The following is a 19,406-nucleotide window of genomic DNA, read 5'->3' on the forward strand; positions in this document are numbered from 1 at the left end:
TCACTTACGGTTAGTTTCGTCAGCAGCAAACACTAGTGCTTCCAGGGCTCGGACTGCGTCTTGTACGGCCTGTAGCTCTGCTGGGCCTTGAGGACGACTCTTTTCAACTTCCTCCAGCTGTGACACCAGACAGCCACCCAAAGCCAGAATAAACGGCCTGGCTATCGGCTCTGGGCCTTGAAATAAAGATATTAGCAACTGATAACTCCTGCTCAGCACCTAAAGTAGAAATAAGACATAGAAGAGATGGTTAATAAATAGTTTTTTTCCCCTATGGGAATTCTACACAAATTGTGGCAAAGCTCCATATTTAAGCGGCCAGATGTAAACTTTGGGGTTCCTAGGTTTTCCTAAATTGTTTTTCAAGTCTTTTCTGCTCACCAAGGCTGCATTTATTTGATCAAAAATACAGTAAAAACAGCAATATTGTGAAATATTACAATTTAAATAACCGTTTTCTATTTAAATATATTTTAAAATGTAGTTTCTTTGTGTGATTTCAAAACTGAATTTTCAGCAGCCATTACTCCAGTCTTCAGTGTCACATGATCATTCAGAAATCATTCTAATATGCTGATTTATTATATTAAAAAACATTTCTTATTATTGTCAATGTTGAAAACAGAAGTGCTGCTTAATATATTTGTAGCTTGTGGAACATTTTTTTCAGGATTCTTTGATGAATACAAAGTTCAAAAGAACAGCATTTAAAATTGAATTCTTTTGTAACAATGTACAAGTCATCACTGTTACTTTTGATCAATTTAATGTATCCTTGGGGAGTAAAAGTTCTCCTTTAAAAAAAGAAAAGAAAAAAAAAAAGGACAGTGTAGAAATTTTGTACAAACATTATATGTTTGGTTCTATACTGAATAAGCTTTTTAATCAGCCCTCTTCACTCACTATAGGGTCCTTAGACTCCAGACCGGCTCTGAATGTCTGGATGCAGCATGTCTGCAGTGACTCCACAGTGGTCACCTCAGCACTGGAGTGCAGCAGGAAGATGGTGAGGGATGTCAACATGGTAATCTCATCTACTCCAGGCTCCATTTTATCTGTCCAAAACAATCCATTAACATGAATGTTCTTCAAATTATATCTCAAACATGCTTAAAACATGCAGTGACAGAGTGCGGTGGATGAGACAGAGAGAGTTACCTGTACTCCAAGACTCCAAGAGTGTGTGCAGTGCACTTTGCAGCAGTTCAGTCCAGGCCCCACGACTCTTCTCAGCTCTGCTCATGGGAGAGGTGAGAACAGTGCGCAAAGCCTGTAGGATGCCTGGTACCAGCTGTCCACTCTCAGCTCCAACAGAGCCCTTCACCACCTCTCTCAACACCCCAAGCAGCAGATAGAGCACTGTGGGCAGCACTGACACACTGCCTGTAGAGGGAAGAAAAAACACTATGTCAGATCTTTTATCATTTATGGAATCAAATCTAATTTCTGTGCAACTAACATGACTTTTCATCTTGAAATATGACAAAATGTTTAAATGGAAAACAAAAAGATTTTCCATTTTAGATTTAAATGAAGTGGGCAGGAAGATTTTTTTCTCATAATCTGAAAGCTCTTATGGCCGCAGTAATTCCCTGGATCACTTACCCTCTGGTGAACAGATGGAGGGCAGTTCTGAGAGGATGGCCACAGCAGATGTGACGAGTCTACAGTCAGTGTTGCTGAGAGAGCAGGTCTGTCCTCCCCGCCCCGTGGGGCTGCCGGCCAGCTTAGGGCTGAGCTGTGGAAGCTTTCTCACAAGCGTGCAGAGACACAGCTCCAGTGCTCCAAACACAAGAGACTGTCCCGGCACCAGGCCACCAGTGTCCCGCCCCTCACCAAACTCCGGAACAGTTTCCTTCTCTGCTGCACCATCATCGACTGACCAAATGCAGTAAAGAAAGATGAATTCAGAGGGTTATTTACGCACTACACACTTTTTTTTGTGTTTGTTTTAGACTTACCCTCCGCACTGTGGCGTTTCTCTTTGACATGCTCCTGAGCAGCACAAACGATCTGGCCCACCAGTTCCAGCACAGCCAACTGAATGCTGGGAGATTCCCGAGTGACTATGAGCCTATGCAGAACGCTGAGCAGCTCCACACTCAAAGCCTATAGAGTGAACACCATAGACTTGTCAGGAGCACAGAGTGACAGACGTCAAAGACTAAAATATACCTGATATGAACTACATGTAAAGACAAATACCAAACCACAAATCTCAATGCATCACAATATCGTAATCAGGGTTTGAAATTAAGATTCACTCACCGGCCAATTTGGCTACTAAATTTGTAAGTTAAATAAAGCAGATTAACTACTTCACAATTTAGGGCCTATATATATATAGTTTTTTTTTTATACATTAATTTCTTATTCAACCAAAATCCTGTCTAGCTCTTCTCCCTTCCTTTTTCATCCTCATCACCAAACATTTTTTTTTTGGTGAAACATTAAACACCATGCGGAACAAAACAAACCTGTGGTCTCAGGATAAGCCAGGGTCTGCTAAAATTGTAGGATGTTGGAAAATTACAATGTCTTTTCTGTTAACCAAATGCTCAAATGTCCTCAGAGCTCTCATCTTCAGCTGTATCAGTAAGGAAGTGCTGTTTTTCAGCTCGGTCGTTGCGTGTGAACTGTGTGAACTCTGGTCTGCGGGAAGTATTGCCACATTATTGTTGTTTTTTTAATCTTCGCTTCAGTGCAAATGAATCGCGCGCCGTTATTTGTTGCATGGTGACGGGTATGTTCAAGTAAGCCAGATATGCACAGGGTCTGCGCAATACACTGTAATTAATATATCACGATGACTCACGAGTTGAGTATTTGTGCTAAATCTACGCAGATTTGGCTTACACCAACTTCCCCAGCAAAGTGAGTAAACATAATAAGTAACACGCCAAATTGGCTGGTGATTTGACAACGTTGCCCGCCACAGTTGATTTTTACCCGCATTTGGCGGGTTGGCAGGTGTTAATTTCAAACCCTGATTGTAATATTGTGCGGTTCACTTCAGTCCAGTGCCCTGTCTCATAGAAGTGTCTCTGAGAAATGCCACCTTATTTAGGCAAATATGCAAACTCTTTCTTCGTTAATTGATATGGAATTATATAAAAAAAGTACTGAAGCAATACTATAGGAAAAATAACCTAACTAAACACAAAGAAACAATTATGGGAAAAACAAGTTCATTCTTTGTCTCATATAGTGCAAAAGGGTAAACCATACACTGTGCTTGCCAAGGCTGCATTCATATAATATAAAATAAAAACAGTAATATTGTGAAATTTTTAAAAGCAATTTATTCCTGTAATGGAAAAGCTGAATTGTCAGCAGTCATTACTTCAGTCTTCAGTGTCATGTGATCCATGATTCATTATTTCCGAGTTTTTTAATAAATAGATAAAGCATTTATTTGAAATATAAACTTTTTGCAACATTATTAATGTATTTACTGTCCTTGCTGAATAAAAGTGTTGATTTATATATATTCAATTGTAGAATACCTGATCATTGCCCACTTTGGAACGGGGCCAAGGCACCTCCAATAAGGCCTGCAGAGCCTGAAGACATGAATTGATGGTTTCCAATTGTTCTCCAGAGTGAGGAGAGCACAAAAACTCCACGCTGATTCCTAAAGGAAAGATTTCAGTAAATGGAACAACATTAAACTGAAGTGAAATCCTAAAATATTGCAAGTATGGTCCTCGAAATCAGCACATGTCGAATGACTAGAGCAGAATTCAAAGCTATGAATGACTATAATTTAGCAATGCATGCCCTATACACTGAACTACATCCAATTAATGAAACAGGAAATATTAACTGAGCTCTGTACCCAAGATGAGGTGGAGACGATCAGTGTTGACGTCCTCTGGGGATTTGACACTGCTCATAGAGGCGGACTGGCCCATGGAGGTGGGTGTGACTGGCCTGGAGAGGTTGGCGGGCCCCTCGTCCACTATGATGAATCCGGTGCTGTTGAGCCAGAGTGCAGTAGCGTGGAGAATGGTAGCCCAGGCACTGTAATAATGTGGACGGGCCTGTTCCACCGTCTCTGCAGTGTAAAATGAGCCACCTGACAAAAAAAAGATGCATGTTAGAACTCGCATACAGTAGCTGTAAACAAGATGATAACAGAAATGAATAAATCAAATTACAATCACTCCACTACTACTATTTTTTTTCCAATGGTAATAAAATAATCTTCAGATTATTTTGAATACACTGAATTATTAATGGAAAAATTACACTACCAATCAAAAGTTTGGGCTTACTAATATACATTTTTTTAATTAATATTTTTACTCAGCAAGGGTGCATACAATTTAAAAAAAAAGTGACAGTAAAGACATCATACTATTACAAAAGAAATGCAAAAGAAAAAGAATATTAACAACTTTTTTTCCACATCAATAAGAAATGTTTACTGAGCACCAAATCAGCATATTAGAATGATTTCTGAAGGATCATGTGACACTGCAGACTGGAGTAATGGCTGATGAAAATTCATTGTTGCATCATTTTAAAATATATTAAAAAAGAACATTCTATTTCATTCATTCTTTTACATTCTAAGAATATTTCACAATATTAATGTTTTTTTGTTTTTTTTTGTTCAAATAATTGCAGCCTAGGTGAACATAAGGGACTACTTTCTAAAATTTTACCAACCCTAAACTTTTGAACAGTAGTGTAAGCACTGTAAAAAGAGTAAACAAGTAATTGTGACTGGAAATAGCTATTTAAAGCAGTTTTTTTCAATGCTAAAACACCTTTACCTATACCTTTCTGCACAGAGACAAATTACAAGCAAAAAATCTGTTGATCAATTTCCTGATGCACTTTAAATAATTTTTGAGTGACCGACATAGCAACATTGGTGTGAGTTTAGGACAGGACTACCTGCTTGGCTCTGCAATGGCCGACAGGTTGAGTGTTTGGGAAATCTGTTTGCAAGTAGTCATTATTTTTTATATTTATTTGGTTCCACTACAGGCACATCATTTTGGACACTGTAAAGCAAATGACTAGATCTGATTATTTTCCATCAGGTGGGTGTGTAATTGAGAATCAGAGCATGAGAAGTGACCTGTGGAGGGGAGTTGACTGGAGTATTGTGGGGGCAGGGTGAGCAGGGCATGGTCCTGAAGGGCAGCCAGCCACAGGCGGCTCAGGGTTGCCAAATCAGTCTGAACCAGTTTGAGCAAACCAGCCCCCGCTGGACCTGCAGTCCCACCCTCCTCGCTCTGCTGCTGAAGATGGCTGCCCGGACTCTCCCTCTGTCTGGAGCCCTGCACCGCTGTGATATACACCTTAGAGACACATAGATTTATTCAGATACAGGTTAGATTATAGTTTTCTGCTTTTTACAATTACAGATACACTAAGGAATAAAAAGTGTAGAAGAACCTCTCTTTATATGCCGTCATACCGCCCATCCCTAGAGTCAAATATTGGCTAGACGTAGAAATGCAACTGCTTTAATAGTTGTTAAGATAGTGTTTAGTACCTCCGCCCAGGCTTTGAGTACAGCCAGCGTCTCCATGGTGAAGGTGCTCTCGTTATAGAGCTGACTAGGAACATCTCTCCCCACCTGAACTTTGGCGAGAGAGGAAGCCAGAAGCTGATGTACCCTTCTCAGGTCACGTAGGTCGCTGATGACCCCACTGGCGATCCATGCACTGCAAACCTGAACAGCAACAAAGGTTCATGTCAGAACTCAACACTTCTGAAGCAGCTTTCAGCAGCAGCAGTGAACTGCCAGACTCAGGGAAGAAATTAGGTCAAGCGAATCCACGTGAACTGGAAAAGCGGGTTCAAAAGGTTGAAAACCGTTTAAAGGATTGTTTTGGGAACTTTTGACACTACAAAATGAACATACTCGGGATGCTCGATTTGACAATAACAACATTCTTTACTAAGACTTTAAACAATGTGTTACATGGTATTTGGATCAACAAGTGTGCCAGTAAAAGCAAAGGAAAACAGAAAAAGCTTTATTATAGATATGCTGAAGTTCTTTAAGCAGCACCTGGCAGGCTTTGGCAGTCACATTCGGAGGGGCATCCACATGGAAGGCAGGTCTGAGTGCAGCTCCAACCTACAACACCAAACATTGTTTAGTCCATTATACCAACAGAAACAAAAGTTTGGGAGGTTTCTCATAACCCTAAAGATCCTTTGATCTAAATGTTTATGCTTGAATTAGTTTTGTGGATAAATTGAGTGCCTATATGTATAGATGTATTTAATCCCAGACCTCCATTTGTATTATTTCATAGTTTTGATGGAAAACTGTGGAAGATAATAATAAAGTATCCAAAACTTTTACTTACATCATATATAAACAATTACCGTAAATGTAATATCAATACAAATTTAGTTTAAAACTATTATCCACTCTGTTTGGAAATACGTTAGCAACTGTTAAAAAGTTTGGAGTCAATAATTAAGTAATACTTTTATTCCACATGGATGCATTCAATTTGTCAACATTTTTTTTTTAATAACTGCTGTTCTCTTTTTTTTTTTTTACTGAAAAATATTTTGAAAAACCAGAAAAAACAAACATGGTTTTCATGAAACTATTAAGCAGCATGACAATTGTACACAACTGATGTCCTACACCCTGAGCAAACTTATTAAACTTAAATATATATACATATATATTTTATATATATTGAATATTGTAGCACAAGGTACTGAAGAGGTTTCACGTCACTGTTTGAAACTAAGGCCTCCTGCTAAGCCGACAGATAACCTAATTTAGTGTAAGCGATACAGGCCCTCACATGCGTATACACACACACATGTGCAAATGCACTTAGTAACAAGAGACTGATGAATGAGCTCAGGTAGGTCTTGGGGGGGGGGTTCTAAGAATAACAGCTGAGAGCTTTACTGTACAACTCTTAACATGCATTTCGAATGACTAAGCATCCTGTAGTCCAGCAGACAGTCTTCAAAAATTATAAACAACTAGTGGATGCAAAAGCCAAAAGTTTTCAAAACTAATAATTCAAATGAGCCTTAGTTTGAAATAACTACATGTAATAAAAATAATAATAATTTAATTATATTAAATATTATGTTTTTTTTAAATGTGAAGGTTTCTGTTGACATTTTCTGTCCACTTTCTCCTACAGAAATGATTTTTTTTAGCAATTTCAGCCCCCCAAAAAATAGGTGCTTAAATATAAATACATAATATACTGTACATAAGCATAAACTGCTCCCTACAACTACCTTTGCAATAAGGATCATTTACTTAAATGCCTTTAGGAAATTAAAGTTCATCACTGTTATTGTTCCAGACAAGTAAACTTTCTTTCAACACCTTTCTGGGCATATAATAGTATGCCAAGTTGATTTTAAGAGTGAGGCTGGATAGTAAGTTAGTGCTCACATTGGCTTGATACTGTTCCAGAATTACATGCCCAGGAAACTCAGGCTCTGGCACATTAGAGAATTTACGGATAACGACCAGCAGTGTTTGTAAACCAGCCAGTCGAAGCTGATCGCTGTGGTCTGTGGCTGCCATGAAAGCCATGCGAATGAGGTCTGCCAAGTGGAGAACTAGGAAATCTACGAGACAGAAAGGGGTGCATATAAAAGCAGAATTAACAAAAGTATATAAAATCACCCCAGAAGGTGGCACTAACATCCAGTTAACTCACTCACTATACAGAGTTAACTGCAAATACACTAAAGCAATTCTAGCATCTAACCTGTGGACTCATGTAAACGCTTCTCTTGAGCGAGTGCCATGTTGAAGTGAGCCGAGTCTCCGTTCTCACACTGCGCTATTATACGACACACACACTCCATGGAAAATACACGAGTGGACCAGCGCAGGTTGTTGAAGGGGCCGCTGGACTCAGACTTTGCATGGAATGCAGAGGAATCATCATATCGATCTCCATCCTCCTCCTGCTGTGTTTCTACAGAGGCAGCTGCAGCGGAGTCTAAGGAGTGACAAGACCATTAAAAACTATATTCTCAATGACGCATCTTTGTAAAACTAACAAAAACAAGGATACAAACAATGGGAATTGTACACAAAATGAGCACAAGATGGAAAATTAAGATCATCTTATTCTGCTCGTGAGGCCGAGATTGCAGCCCACCTGCAGAGGCAGAGAGTACGTCTTTGCAGAGTTTCAGCCAGTGGGCCAGGTTACTCTCAAAAGCCGAGCTCATCATGTGGACTAGCGTCTCCTGAATGTCTCGGCACAATTGTGGGTCAGACTCCCTGTCCAGCAGACTGAACAAAGCCCCCTCCAATCCCACCTCCTTAATAGTGACATCTGCAGGACAGACACTAATCATTTCATATACAGACCACCTTATGACATATACATTTACATTATTAATTATGTTTTGCTTGAATATATTTATAATAAAATACACAGACATGCATACATATATATACACACACATACAACCGGTCAAAAGTTTGGAATCATACTATTTTTAATGTTTTTGAAAGAAATCTCTTATGCTCATCAAGCCTGCATTTATTTCATCAACAACAAAAAAAAAAAAAAAAAAAAACAGAAAAAAAACAGTAATATTGTGAAATATTATTATAATGGTTTTCTATTTTAATATACTTTTCACATATATATACAATGTATACAATATTAATATACTATGAACTATTACAATTTAAAATAACAGTTTTCTAGTTTAATCTATTTTAAAATATACATTATTTCTGTAATGCAAAGCTGAATTTTCATCAGCCATTACTCCAGTCTTTAGTGTCACAAGATCCTTCAGAAAGCATTCTAATATGCTGATTATTATCAATGTTGGAAACAGTTGTGCTACTTAATATTTTTTTGAACCTGTGATACTTTTTTCAGGATTCAGGATAAAAAGAACAGCATTCATTCAAAATAGACATATTTTCAAACAATATAAATCCTTACCATCACTTTTTAGCAATTTAACACATCCTTGCTGAATAAATAAACCAGTATAAATAAAAAAAAAAGAAAAGAAAAAAAAAAAGAATGAATCTAAACTTTTGAACGGTAGCATATATTGTTACAAAAGATTTATATTTTAAATAAATGCTGTCTTTTTTTTTTTTTTACTTTTTGCTAATCTAAGAATCCTGAAGTATCACAGGTTATAAAAAATATTAAGCAGCACTGTCTCCAACATTGATAATAAGTCAGCACAAGTCAGAAAAAGTAATATTGTAAACAGTAATAATGTGAAACATTATTTTCCAAGTCTTCAGTGTCACATGATCCTTCAGAAAAAAAGGTATTATCAATGTTAAAAACAGTTGTGATGCCATATATTTTTGTGGAAACTGTGATGATTTTTTTCAAGATTCTTTAATGAATAGAAAGTTCAAAAGAACAGCATTTATTTAAAATAGAAATCTTTAACAACATTATAAATGTATTTACTGTTATTTTTGATCAATTTAACACATCCTTGATGAATAAAAGTATAAAATTATTACTGACACCAAACTTTTGAACAGTATTATATTCAGATGATCAAATCACAGTTGTATTCAAGGATCAACACAAAATTCCAGGCCCTAAACTAATGTATAACTCACTGCAGTCAAAGCCACCTCAATGCAGAGTACAGTAAAATCAACAGCAGAGATGTGCTGAGATGATACTATGTTGTGCAGCGGGGGCGATGCTTGCTGACTCACCCAATTGTGAGTTGTCTCTGCGTGGCAGCTCTTTAACCAGAGCAACTGCATGCTCCGATACCTCCACTGCCTCCCTCTGAGCCAACTGCCTCAGGCAGGCCACAACCACCCGCCTCAGAGACAGGTACGAGCTGCACAGGTTTATCTGTATGCGCACAAGAGGCATGCATGAGATATAATGAAAGATCTTATCATTAGTATGGTCACACTAATGATCACTAGTGAATCTAGTGAGATCTTGAGAAATAGAAGAACAAAACTGAGACATTAGAGCTGACAAAGTATAACAAAAAATAACATAAAATAACGTTTTAATGGTTTAAATAATTTAGTCATATGGCACACCTCTATAAGATATATGTAGATAGATAGATATAAATAGAGCACAATTTAAATGTGATGAACACTTCACATCACATTTTGCACAACATAATCCAGACAAAAGTGCAAAAAACACATCAAAGTTAGTCCCGTTATGTCAAAATGATCCCACAGAAATGCTGTTTTAGTGTAGAGAAGGCCAGAGGGAGAGGAGAAAGGGACAGCAGGGCTACTGTCAAGGCTTGTTTTGAGCTTTAAATGATGTGACAAGTGAGCTATTTGCAAAGAATAAGACCATAAATCAAACCATGTAAAAATAGAGCATGTAGAACAAAGCATGTTTTTCCCAATTACTGTCTAATATTGTCTGTGGTTGTGTGAAGAGAGAGAGAGAGAGAGAGAGAGAGAGAGAGAGAGAGAGAGAGAGAGAGAGAGAGAGAGAGAGAGAGAGAGAGAGAGAGAGAGAGAGAGAGAGAGAGAGAGAGAGAGAGAGAGAGAGAGAGAGAGAGAGAGAGAGAGAGAGAGAGAGAGAGAGAGAGAGAGAGAGAGAGAGAGAGAGAGAGAGAGAGAGAGAGAGAGAGAGAGAGAGAGAGAGAGAGAGAGAGAGAGAGAGCTCTCACAGTAATAAAGCTAATAGCTTGAATTGGCATAAGGCCACAGCTGTGGATGTGAATGTCATGTGCACTGTGTGGGTGGTCAGTGTTAGAAGCCTTTACTGAAAGGACCAAGCCAAGCAAATCTAATCCTTGGCATTAACCCTGCAGTTAGAGGCATTGACACTGTCTGCTCATGCTCAAAACCAGATCCTGCTTGAGTTAGTTTCACACTGGGAAATGAGAGGACGACAACAGAGCATAATTATAGGGAAAGACACAAGTAAAGGAATATGAGGCGCAAACAAAGGAAAGAGCATAAAGTGGCCTGACAGCAGAGAGCTAGACAAAACCTACCAACACAGAATAATCCAATAAGATCTCCTGTACGAGGGAACAGAAAACAGTACTGTCACTACAGATGAGGGCAAAGCCATGCCCGTGTACACTCACCTTTATTCCAATGACATTCATTTTTTATTCTACGTAATGTAAAATAAATTAATGTGAAGAATCTATGATGAGAATAAGACAACTTTTTTGGAGCATGTAAGCCACTGGTCATATAAGACTTTTGTGACTGTTATTTAATAATAACGATGATAATATATTGGTTTTCCTTGTACTTTAACCCTATATAAACAATGTAATAACTAAACATGACAACATGAAACATATGACTATCAGTCCTTGGTTGTGTGCATAATTCATTGTTAGTCTCATAACAAAACATCTTTCATAATCTTGAATGAAAATGTCAATTTATCTGAAACTGAAAGCAGTGAGATGTCAGTTGTTCAGTATGACTGTGTGTGTTAAGTGCATTGTTCACGTACGCAGAGGCTGGGCACCAGGCTGGCCAGATTGACGAAGCGTGGCGCAAACATGTGAAGCTGCTGGAGGCAGGAAATGGCCTGAGCCTGGACCAGACAGTCCTGACTGTCCTGCATCACAGCACAGCCCACCAAACAGGAGGTCCTCACCGCACACACACCAGCACCCTCACCTGGGGACAGTTTGCATTAAATAACCTGTAAAGGTCTGTAAAGGTCTCACCTACATGATGACTATGTGTGAGAGAGTTTATGGGAAAATAAGTGAGTGCACCTTGCAGATCAGGCCCCATGGAGGTGATGAGGGCATTAAGGCAGCGGCCCAGACTTTGCTGCACCTCCGTGTGTGTGTGTGGAGTTGAGAGGAGCAATCGTAGCACCAGAGTGAAGCTGGCCTCCAGATGGCTGTGGTACAGAGGCCCTGCAAGATCCACCACCATGGACAGAGCGTGGAGAGCCCACATCTGCACATATAATTCACTGAGAGATCAATGCATGAACTTCCTGACAACCCTCTTTATAAGAAAGCACACCGTCGCAGTCCTGGTTAGACTTCCTATATTAATAAACGGAGTATAAACAGTCATGTGGTCAGGTGACGTGTACCTGCACTTCAGGTGAGGTGCTGTCTTGGGACAGGGTGAAGAGGACCCCAACGCAGGCACTGATGTATTGAGGGGAACTAATCCCACTCAGGTAACGGTACACAGTCCCAAGGGCCAAAGCATGACCTGTGCGCGTGATGGCATCCCTCGCAGTCTTCAGTCTGAAAACCATTTACATTCATTTCAGATATATTACATTCATATATATATACATACATACATATATATATTTTTTATGATCTTGGCATAAACTCACTTGTCAAAGCTCATGAGAGTGATGGAAACGGTGATGCTGGGGTCATTAAGAACTTGCACCAGCCTCGCTAAACCCTCTGCAGCCATGCAGCGCAACAGAGGATTCGAGCCCTCTAGCGCTCCCAATAGGAGAGATAGCGCTGGTCTTTGAACCTCTTCTGGACCCAATTCCCTCCTACTTGATGCCAAACACTACACGGCAAAAACGGAAGGAGGGGGAGAGAAAAACAAAGCTGCTTTATATGGTATGAATGCACAGGTTTCAAACTGTTTAAAAAGCTTCTTACCTTCAAAGTGCAGCAAACAGCAGCAGCTACATGAATTTGAACTGTCTGCTGCCGGGCTCCTTTAAGTTGTCGCACAAACTCACAGAACTGCTCCAGGATCTGAGCCCTGAGATAGGGAAAACAGCAAATATTGTAGTGTATGGCTACTGTAATATCTTATTTTCACAAGGGATGCATGACGTGTCATGTGTACCATATCGGTTATCAGACAATATTATGAATTTTATATAGGCCAACATATTCAATATTGAATTGTTAATGCTTATTTTCCACCATTATTTAATTCACTTTAAGAGAAGATGGCAAATGTAAAATTAACCTCTAAAAACACTAATAATACTGTTCATAACATTGTTAAACAATCTCAAATTAAATATCCATACTGTGCATTATAATGTTGTGATGCCTAAACTTTGCACTGATGTGAGGCTTATTCATTTTTATGCATAATCATCCACAAAGGCCAAAATTAAAAGAAAATAATCAAGTGAAAATAAAAATGGGTTTATATTTTACAAACCATATGCCAATGCCTTTTTTAAATAATCAAGTGAATTCAATACTTAAATCAAGTGAATTAAGCATTTAATTGACGTGACCACGTGGTCTATAAAATCTAAACCTATTTTTTTTTCACTGAAAATCCATCAAAATAATATTGTGAAGTTGTGATACTGATGATGTTACTATGATAAAATCATACTGTGATATAATATTTTAGTCAAACATCTATCCACTGTATTTCAAAATATTATTAGTTGAGTAAAGTTTATATTTAACAGCTTAAATGCCGAGAGTTCCAGAACCAAAGGCTGTTGTTTTCTAAAAATGCTCTTGAACACTTAAATAGATCTTCTGGGAAAACTGTAGACATCCCAATTCTAGAGACGTTTTGTCTTTGTTCTGCTTCTAAAGAAAACAAAACAACAACAACACACCCCATAAAAACATTAAATAAATAATCTAGAGACAAGCTGCTAGTGGGATGAAAGATGCATTGCAGGAGGACTGATGGCCCCTTATGATCAGTATCATTTTCTCTCCACTGCCATGTTTAATGCATTGCACATGGCCAGAATAGCCCCCAATTATGCAAATACATGCAGATGTCTGGATGTAAATTTGGCTATGCTGCTTCAAAAAGCCTCTGAATCTCATTAAAGCCACTTCCCACAATTTGCTATCAGTAACAGTATCAGTTACTTCTAACAATCTGAATAACTTTAAATGGTAATGCTGGTTAACATTTGTATATCCAGATTCAAGTGAATGTAACATAAAACAAAATATTTAAATAATTTACATAGTGGAATGTGCAATTAGTAAAGGAGCTGAGCAAATTAATTTAGTAAATTTTATCTAAAGATTTGCTGTTCTATTCATCAGCGTTACCTGTTTATTTGCCCACGTGAAGCATTACATGTATTGCTAGCATTAATGTCCTATATAAAGTAACTGAATTAACTGATGTGTTGAAATGTCAATGCAACATCGAGACCCTTTCAAATCAACTAAACTAAAAGTACTCAAACCAAACAGCAACAGCATACAAAAAGCAGCATCTGTGGTGATGGTGGACGTACCTCTGCTGGATGCCCAAGTGAGGGAAAATCACACCAAACAGCTGGACAGCTGCTGCCGTTAGAGCGGAGGCTGGAGGGAGGGGGGTAGGAACCTCCTGGGCTTTCTCAAAGATGGTAAATGGGTCGTGTTCTAACGTCCCACCTCCTGAACCACCTCCACGGAGCTTTAAACAGACAGACAATACAATGCAATGCGCTGTTCTAGGAAATCAATTAATTACTTTGATTGCATGTTAACAAGGCTATTTCCTAGATGATTAGACTGTGCTCTGACCTGTTCCTCTATGTAGTGCTGATCCACATCCTGCAGTCCAGGGCCCAGCAGTGCCAGGTCTTGGCTGCAGCACAGTGAGGGCAGCAGGTTCAACTCGGCACATGCTGTAATTTCTGGCCCGGTCAGATCATTCAGCAGCTGCTTCAGCACTATGCCAAAGCTCTCTGAGCCAACACAATCAAACCATAATAAACAAAGAAATACATATTTGGGCAATCAAATCGTCCAATTTCAGTCATTGGGGGTGGGGGGTTTTGGAAGAATCATGATCTTAGCTGAGAACTTTTTTCTTTGTGCTTTTAGCAAAAAATCTAACTTCGTTATTTGAATTAAGCTCATTGTTTTAATTAAGGTTTTTTTTTTTTCCAGATTACTGTACGTTATCAAAATTATCAAAATTAACCAAATAAATAAATAGACATTTGAGTTCAAATTATTTTATTTTGTGAGGAGAAGACTACAGAGTGTTATGAGAGACATAGGACAATAACTTAAACAATCAGAATCAAGTATTCCAGAATAGAAATATAATTTATAAAACATCAGCACATGATCAAGATTGTGCTTACCTTCGTATGTTTTAGGTTGTAGCAATGTGAGGATCTCATACACTCTCAATCTAAAGACAGTGGCTGCATTTTTTATCTGGTTGCCATAGGATTTAACGATAGAAGGCAGGCTAAAAAGAGAGGATAGGGACAAATTTTTTATTAGATGTTATTTAACATCCTGTCCACATTACATCTGCATTTTACAGTCTTCTTTAAAAAAGGTATTTATAACTTCATGGTGCTGTTTTCATTTTAAGCAACCAAGATCCACTCACTGAGTGAGCAGGGTCACCGCACAGGACAAGAGAGGAAGCAAACGACTGATAACATCATCGGTGAGAAGGTCTTTGCAGTGCACCACCAGACTCTTCATTGCTACAGGAGAGATGACAAGCTATGAAGACCAAATTTCCTGACAAATGTTTATTTCTATCTGCAGTCAATGGCAAAGAACTTCCAACAAAGTAGTTTTTTTACTGTGATGTTAAGGGAACAGATCAGCAGATGGGTTGGTGCATGAGAAAAAGAGCTTATTTTCACTGAGAGAAAGGGAGAGACATAAGTGAGTAGCCTTTGAGATTCATAAAAGACCCTCACCGCACAGAACTCCTGCACGTCCCTCCAAGGTCACCTGCCAGGTGAAGGAGTCTCCACGCCGCAGCTCGTTCTCCACGTCCTTCAAAGACAGCGGAAAGGCACATTTCCATAGCAACAGCAATCGAGGCAAGTGATGCTCCATCACAGTGGGACCTTGAATGAAAATATCAGAAATAACAAAAAGGATGTTAAAAACTCAATCACATCAGCTGTTACAATATAGGCACATCTTGTCAATGTGGGCATATTGAAGATCATAAAGCAGTATATTGATTCATACCCAGTGTCGAGAGGGCACTGAGCAGCAGCCAGCCTCCATGAGTGCGTTGGATGGAGATTCTGCTGTTCTGAGCTGCAGAGCGCAGCAGATCTTCTGCCAAGTTCATCACCACCTGCAACCAGTCCATCAGAATCAGTAAATCTTGATCATAAATGAACAATAATATCCAGATATGATACCAATAACACGTACAGTGAATTTGAAAAATTCATGTACAGTGAATAAGTGGGAAAAAAAGAAAAAGACTTGAAAAACAAAATCTTCACAAGCCTCATTATTTCTCTTTTGTGTGTGTGTGTGTGTGTGTGTGTGTGTGTGTGTGTGTGTGTGTGTGTGTGTGTGTGTGTGTGTGTGTGTGTGTGTGTGTGTGTGTGTGTGTGAATTTCAAGTGAGGGAATAAAGCTCTTTTACCCTCTCTGGTACTCCTTATTTGGAAGTCACACTTGTTATCTTCGCGGTCAGAAGTGACTGGGCACCTGAAAATGAAACTTCCTCCACCCCAGTAAAACTAATGTAATATATTTTTTGATCAATAATATATTTTTTTCTTTTATATTGAGAGGATTTGATGGTACTTAATATTTATTCAATAATTATGGTTAATATTTGCCATTGAAAATAAATCTTTTTTCAATTAATTCAGTATTTCAGATTAATATAGAGACTAAGCCTTTTGAATCAAATTCTTATCTCAAATTCTTAAATCAAAATCAAAATCATCTGTTGAGAGAAAATAAAATAAAACATGTAATTTCATGGTGTTACCACTAGATGCCTACATAGCTCTCTATGGAGAGACTTATGAATTCTCTAGTTGTTTATGGACAAAATTACTTACTAAAAAAAAACAAAATTTTGATGTGAAGTGTACATGTTTTTGCATTATTGTTACTACAGTCAAACCTGAATACATAGAAAGCATTTTGTTACACGTAACAAAATGGGTCTGTTTTGTTATTTGTCTGTTTTGACAGTGGGTCTTGTTTTGCACTATTAATGTTTTAGAGTTTCACCCCTTCATTGCTGAGCACTTTTTTTTCCTGCATCATGGCCGATTTGTAGAGAATTTGTGTTTTTTTCGATTTCCCATTAATTTCCTATGGTCGGTCATTTTTGACCGAAGAGCACAAGTGTGACTATTTTTTTTTACAACCACTTAGCCTGCTCGAATCATGCCCTCAATTGTTTTTGTGTGTTCACATTCCAAATGCCATAAAAGTCACAAGTTTCGTACCATTCTGATAAAGCTGTGATTTAAAAAAATTAAAAACAGAAAATTTTCCGGTCAGAAATGCCCGAAGATAGTTCACCCTGGAATGAAAACGTTGTGGTTATTTACTCAGCCTCACTTCATGTCTAACCTGTATGACTTTCTTTCTTTTGTAAAAAACAAAAGATGATAATGGAACAGCATGAGAGTGAGTAAATGACAGAATAAAAATTTTTGGGCAAATTATCGCTTTAAGATTTAGCTTTTTGTGGGATGCAATTCCCACAGCTGCCTCAAGGAAGCAATTTTGCAGCAACCCAAAGTTCTTAAAGTCCCCAATAGTCAATAACTGTATATTTTAAAACTCATCTTTGATCACCAAAATGACATATTTAAATTATTTTGAAGGTAGTAAACACATCGTTAAATAGTGACGTTAGTGTAATAGCGATGAGAATACTTTTTGTGTGCAAATAACTTTGCTTCATAACATTAAGGTTGAAATACGTTTCTGGACCTTGAAAGTGGTCATTGCGTTGCTGTCTATGGAGGGGTCAGAAAGCTCTCGGATTTAGTCAAAAACATCTTCATTTGAGTTCCAAAGATGAACGAATGTCTTACGGGTTTGGAACGACATGAGGGTAATTAATGACAAAATTTTAATTTTGGGATGAACTAACCCTTTCAATTAGTATACACGGAACCATGAATATGCTAATTAGCCTCGTCTTCACTCACGCCAGCTCACAGATTTACTCGGCCAACTTACTGAGGTAAACGCTGCACAATGGTATCACTTGTCGGACGCATAACAGTAATTCATATGATTAGCCTTTTTCTTGACTATGTTGAAATAATGTGTGGCTAACGTTACACAAACCATGTTTCCGTTCACCATCTCAGAGCCAGACAGCTGTCTTCTAAAAATCAGCATCTTTAGAAATGCTTTGAACAACTCAGAACATCAGTGGAGAAAGGCATATAGCTCATCATAACATCGAAATATACATCATACACCTGCTATATTGTTAAATCTACCAGATTTTTCATATCAACAGAAAAATACTGGGATAACCTGGTTTCTCTTGACACTTCCCAACTTCAGAGCATAGTAATGATATGCTAAAGCCCACCAGCATGTTGATGTGATTGGTTACAAGGTGGTTTGTGACGTAAGAAACACCAGCGATTTCAAACCGTGTTTTTGAGACTGCAGTCTTAAAAGAGAAAATCCTCAGCAATGGTGTTGACTTGAATTTGCACATGGTTTGTTTTAAAGCATGTTTAAAACACCACATAAACAACATTAAAAACTTGATTTTCACCACAGGGGGACTTTAATTTCTTAATGTTTAGACAGCAACTTCATGAGCTCAACTTCATTAAAGTGAGCAGTGATGATGTGTGGAAACTACCAAAGGGAGTCTACTGTAGACAGTGATCCGGCGCCTAACTGAAAACTGCTTTTTCGCCGAAATGCCTTCTAGCAGGCAACAGTAGAGACTCAGTATGAACAACCCTTAAGCAAATCTTGTGACATAGCACAAACAGAACCAAACACATTTAAAACTCTCTGTGTGCTTTAAAAAGGAGGCATAGGACACAAATCTTATTCATACCTTGCCCTTAGAGTGTGATATTCCTAGCGGACAAAGCTGTACCGCTCCCAGCAGAGCTGCGATGGCAGCACTGTACCCTGCCACGGACTCAGGGCATGACTTCAGGGCATTCAGCCTCTCTGTGCAGCGATCTAGCAACACCGCCACTAGAGCAGGCATCCCTACGGCAACACACCGCAGGCACCAGGCGGCGGCCAGACGAGCAGATGCGCTGGGGTGAAGAAGAAAAGAGATCACGGTGTCCAACATTCCTGTCACAAAAGACAACAACAAAGAAACAATTGAACTCACAGTTTTACTAAAGTTCAAGCCATCACAGATGCCACTTTGAGCTCTTTCTGGAATTCTTATAAAAAGCTAGTGTCTCTGAAGCAGGATGAATGTGTTAAATCTGCTGCAGGCACTTTTTCGGCTCACTCCTTCATCCTGGCCTATGACATATTCATTAAAGAGCAAACACACTCACACACAATCTAGAAATGCAGCTCTACACACTATCTTGAAAAACATTCCTTTCAGACAGTTTGATCCTTGGTACGGTGACTCAACTCCAGTATATGATCCACAAAGCATCACAACATTAGGAGCAGGATAATGCGCATACAAAAATATTATATCTATTTGAAATTAATTTAATTTCTGAGCAATATCATGTCCCCTGGAATTGATTTTCGAGTTTTTTTTTTTCTTCATAAGGCCAGTTTTTCAAG

At 38.5% G+C, this 19,406-nt stretch overlaps 1 protein-coding gene across 1 annotated transcript in view; it reads right to left on the minus strand.

Moving 5' to 3' along the window:
- heatr5a (HEAT repeat containing 5a) overlaps positions 1-19,406 on the minus strand; it is a 28,332-nt gene that overhangs the window by 1,731 nt on the left and 7,195 nt on the right. The window contains exons 10-36 of the mRNA XM_081347712.1: positions 18,697-18,947; positions 15,868-15,979; positions 15,588-15,740; positions 15,266-15,365; positions 15,009-15,118; positions 14,440-14,603; positions 14,166-14,329; positions 12,583-12,688; positions 12,297-12,487; positions 12,042-12,201; positions 11,710-11,899; positions 11,439-11,608; positions 10,960-10,986; positions 9,689-9,833; positions 8,130-8,309; positions 7,731-7,967; positions 7,409-7,587; positions 6,035-6,103; positions 5,513-5,692; positions 5,093-5,315; positions 3,839-4,078; positions 3,507-3,634; positions 1,962-2,109; positions 1,606-1,878; positions 1,159-1,383; positions 904-1,055; positions 9-219 (exon numbers count right to left, since the gene is read on the minus strand). Of these exons, the coding sequence (XP_081203838.1) occupies positions 9-219; positions 904-1,055; positions 1,159-1,383; positions 1,606-1,878; positions 1,962-2,109; positions 3,507-3,634; positions 3,839-4,078; positions 5,093-5,315; positions 5,513-5,692; positions 6,035-6,103; positions 7,409-7,587; positions 7,731-7,967; positions 8,130-8,309; positions 9,689-9,833; positions 10,960-10,986; positions 11,439-11,608; positions 11,710-11,899; positions 12,042-12,201; positions 12,297-12,487; positions 12,583-12,688; positions 14,166-14,329; positions 14,440-14,603; positions 15,009-15,118; positions 15,266-15,365; positions 15,588-15,740; positions 15,868-15,979; positions 18,697-18,947 (4,488 nt within the window). The remainder of the gene's footprint in view (positions 1-8; positions 220-903; positions 1,056-1,158; positions 1,384-1,605; positions 1,879-1,961; positions 2,110-3,506; positions 3,635-3,838; positions 4,079-5,092; positions 5,316-5,512; positions 5,693-6,034; positions 6,104-7,408; positions 7,588-7,730; positions 7,968-8,129; positions 8,310-9,688; positions 9,834-10,959; positions 10,987-11,438; positions 11,609-11,709; positions 11,900-12,041; positions 12,202-12,296; positions 12,488-12,582; positions 12,689-14,165; positions 14,330-14,439; positions 14,604-15,008; positions 15,119-15,265; positions 15,366-15,587; positions 15,741-15,867; positions 15,980-18,696; positions 18,948-19,406) is intronic.

This window comes from Scardinius erythrophthalmus (assembly GCF_964197995.2).
Source record: "Scardinius erythrophthalmus genome assembly, chromosome: 19".
Classification (NCBI taxonomy): Eukaryota; Metazoa; Chordata; class Actinopteri; order Cypriniformes; family Leuciscidae; genus Scardinius; species Scardinius erythrophthalmus.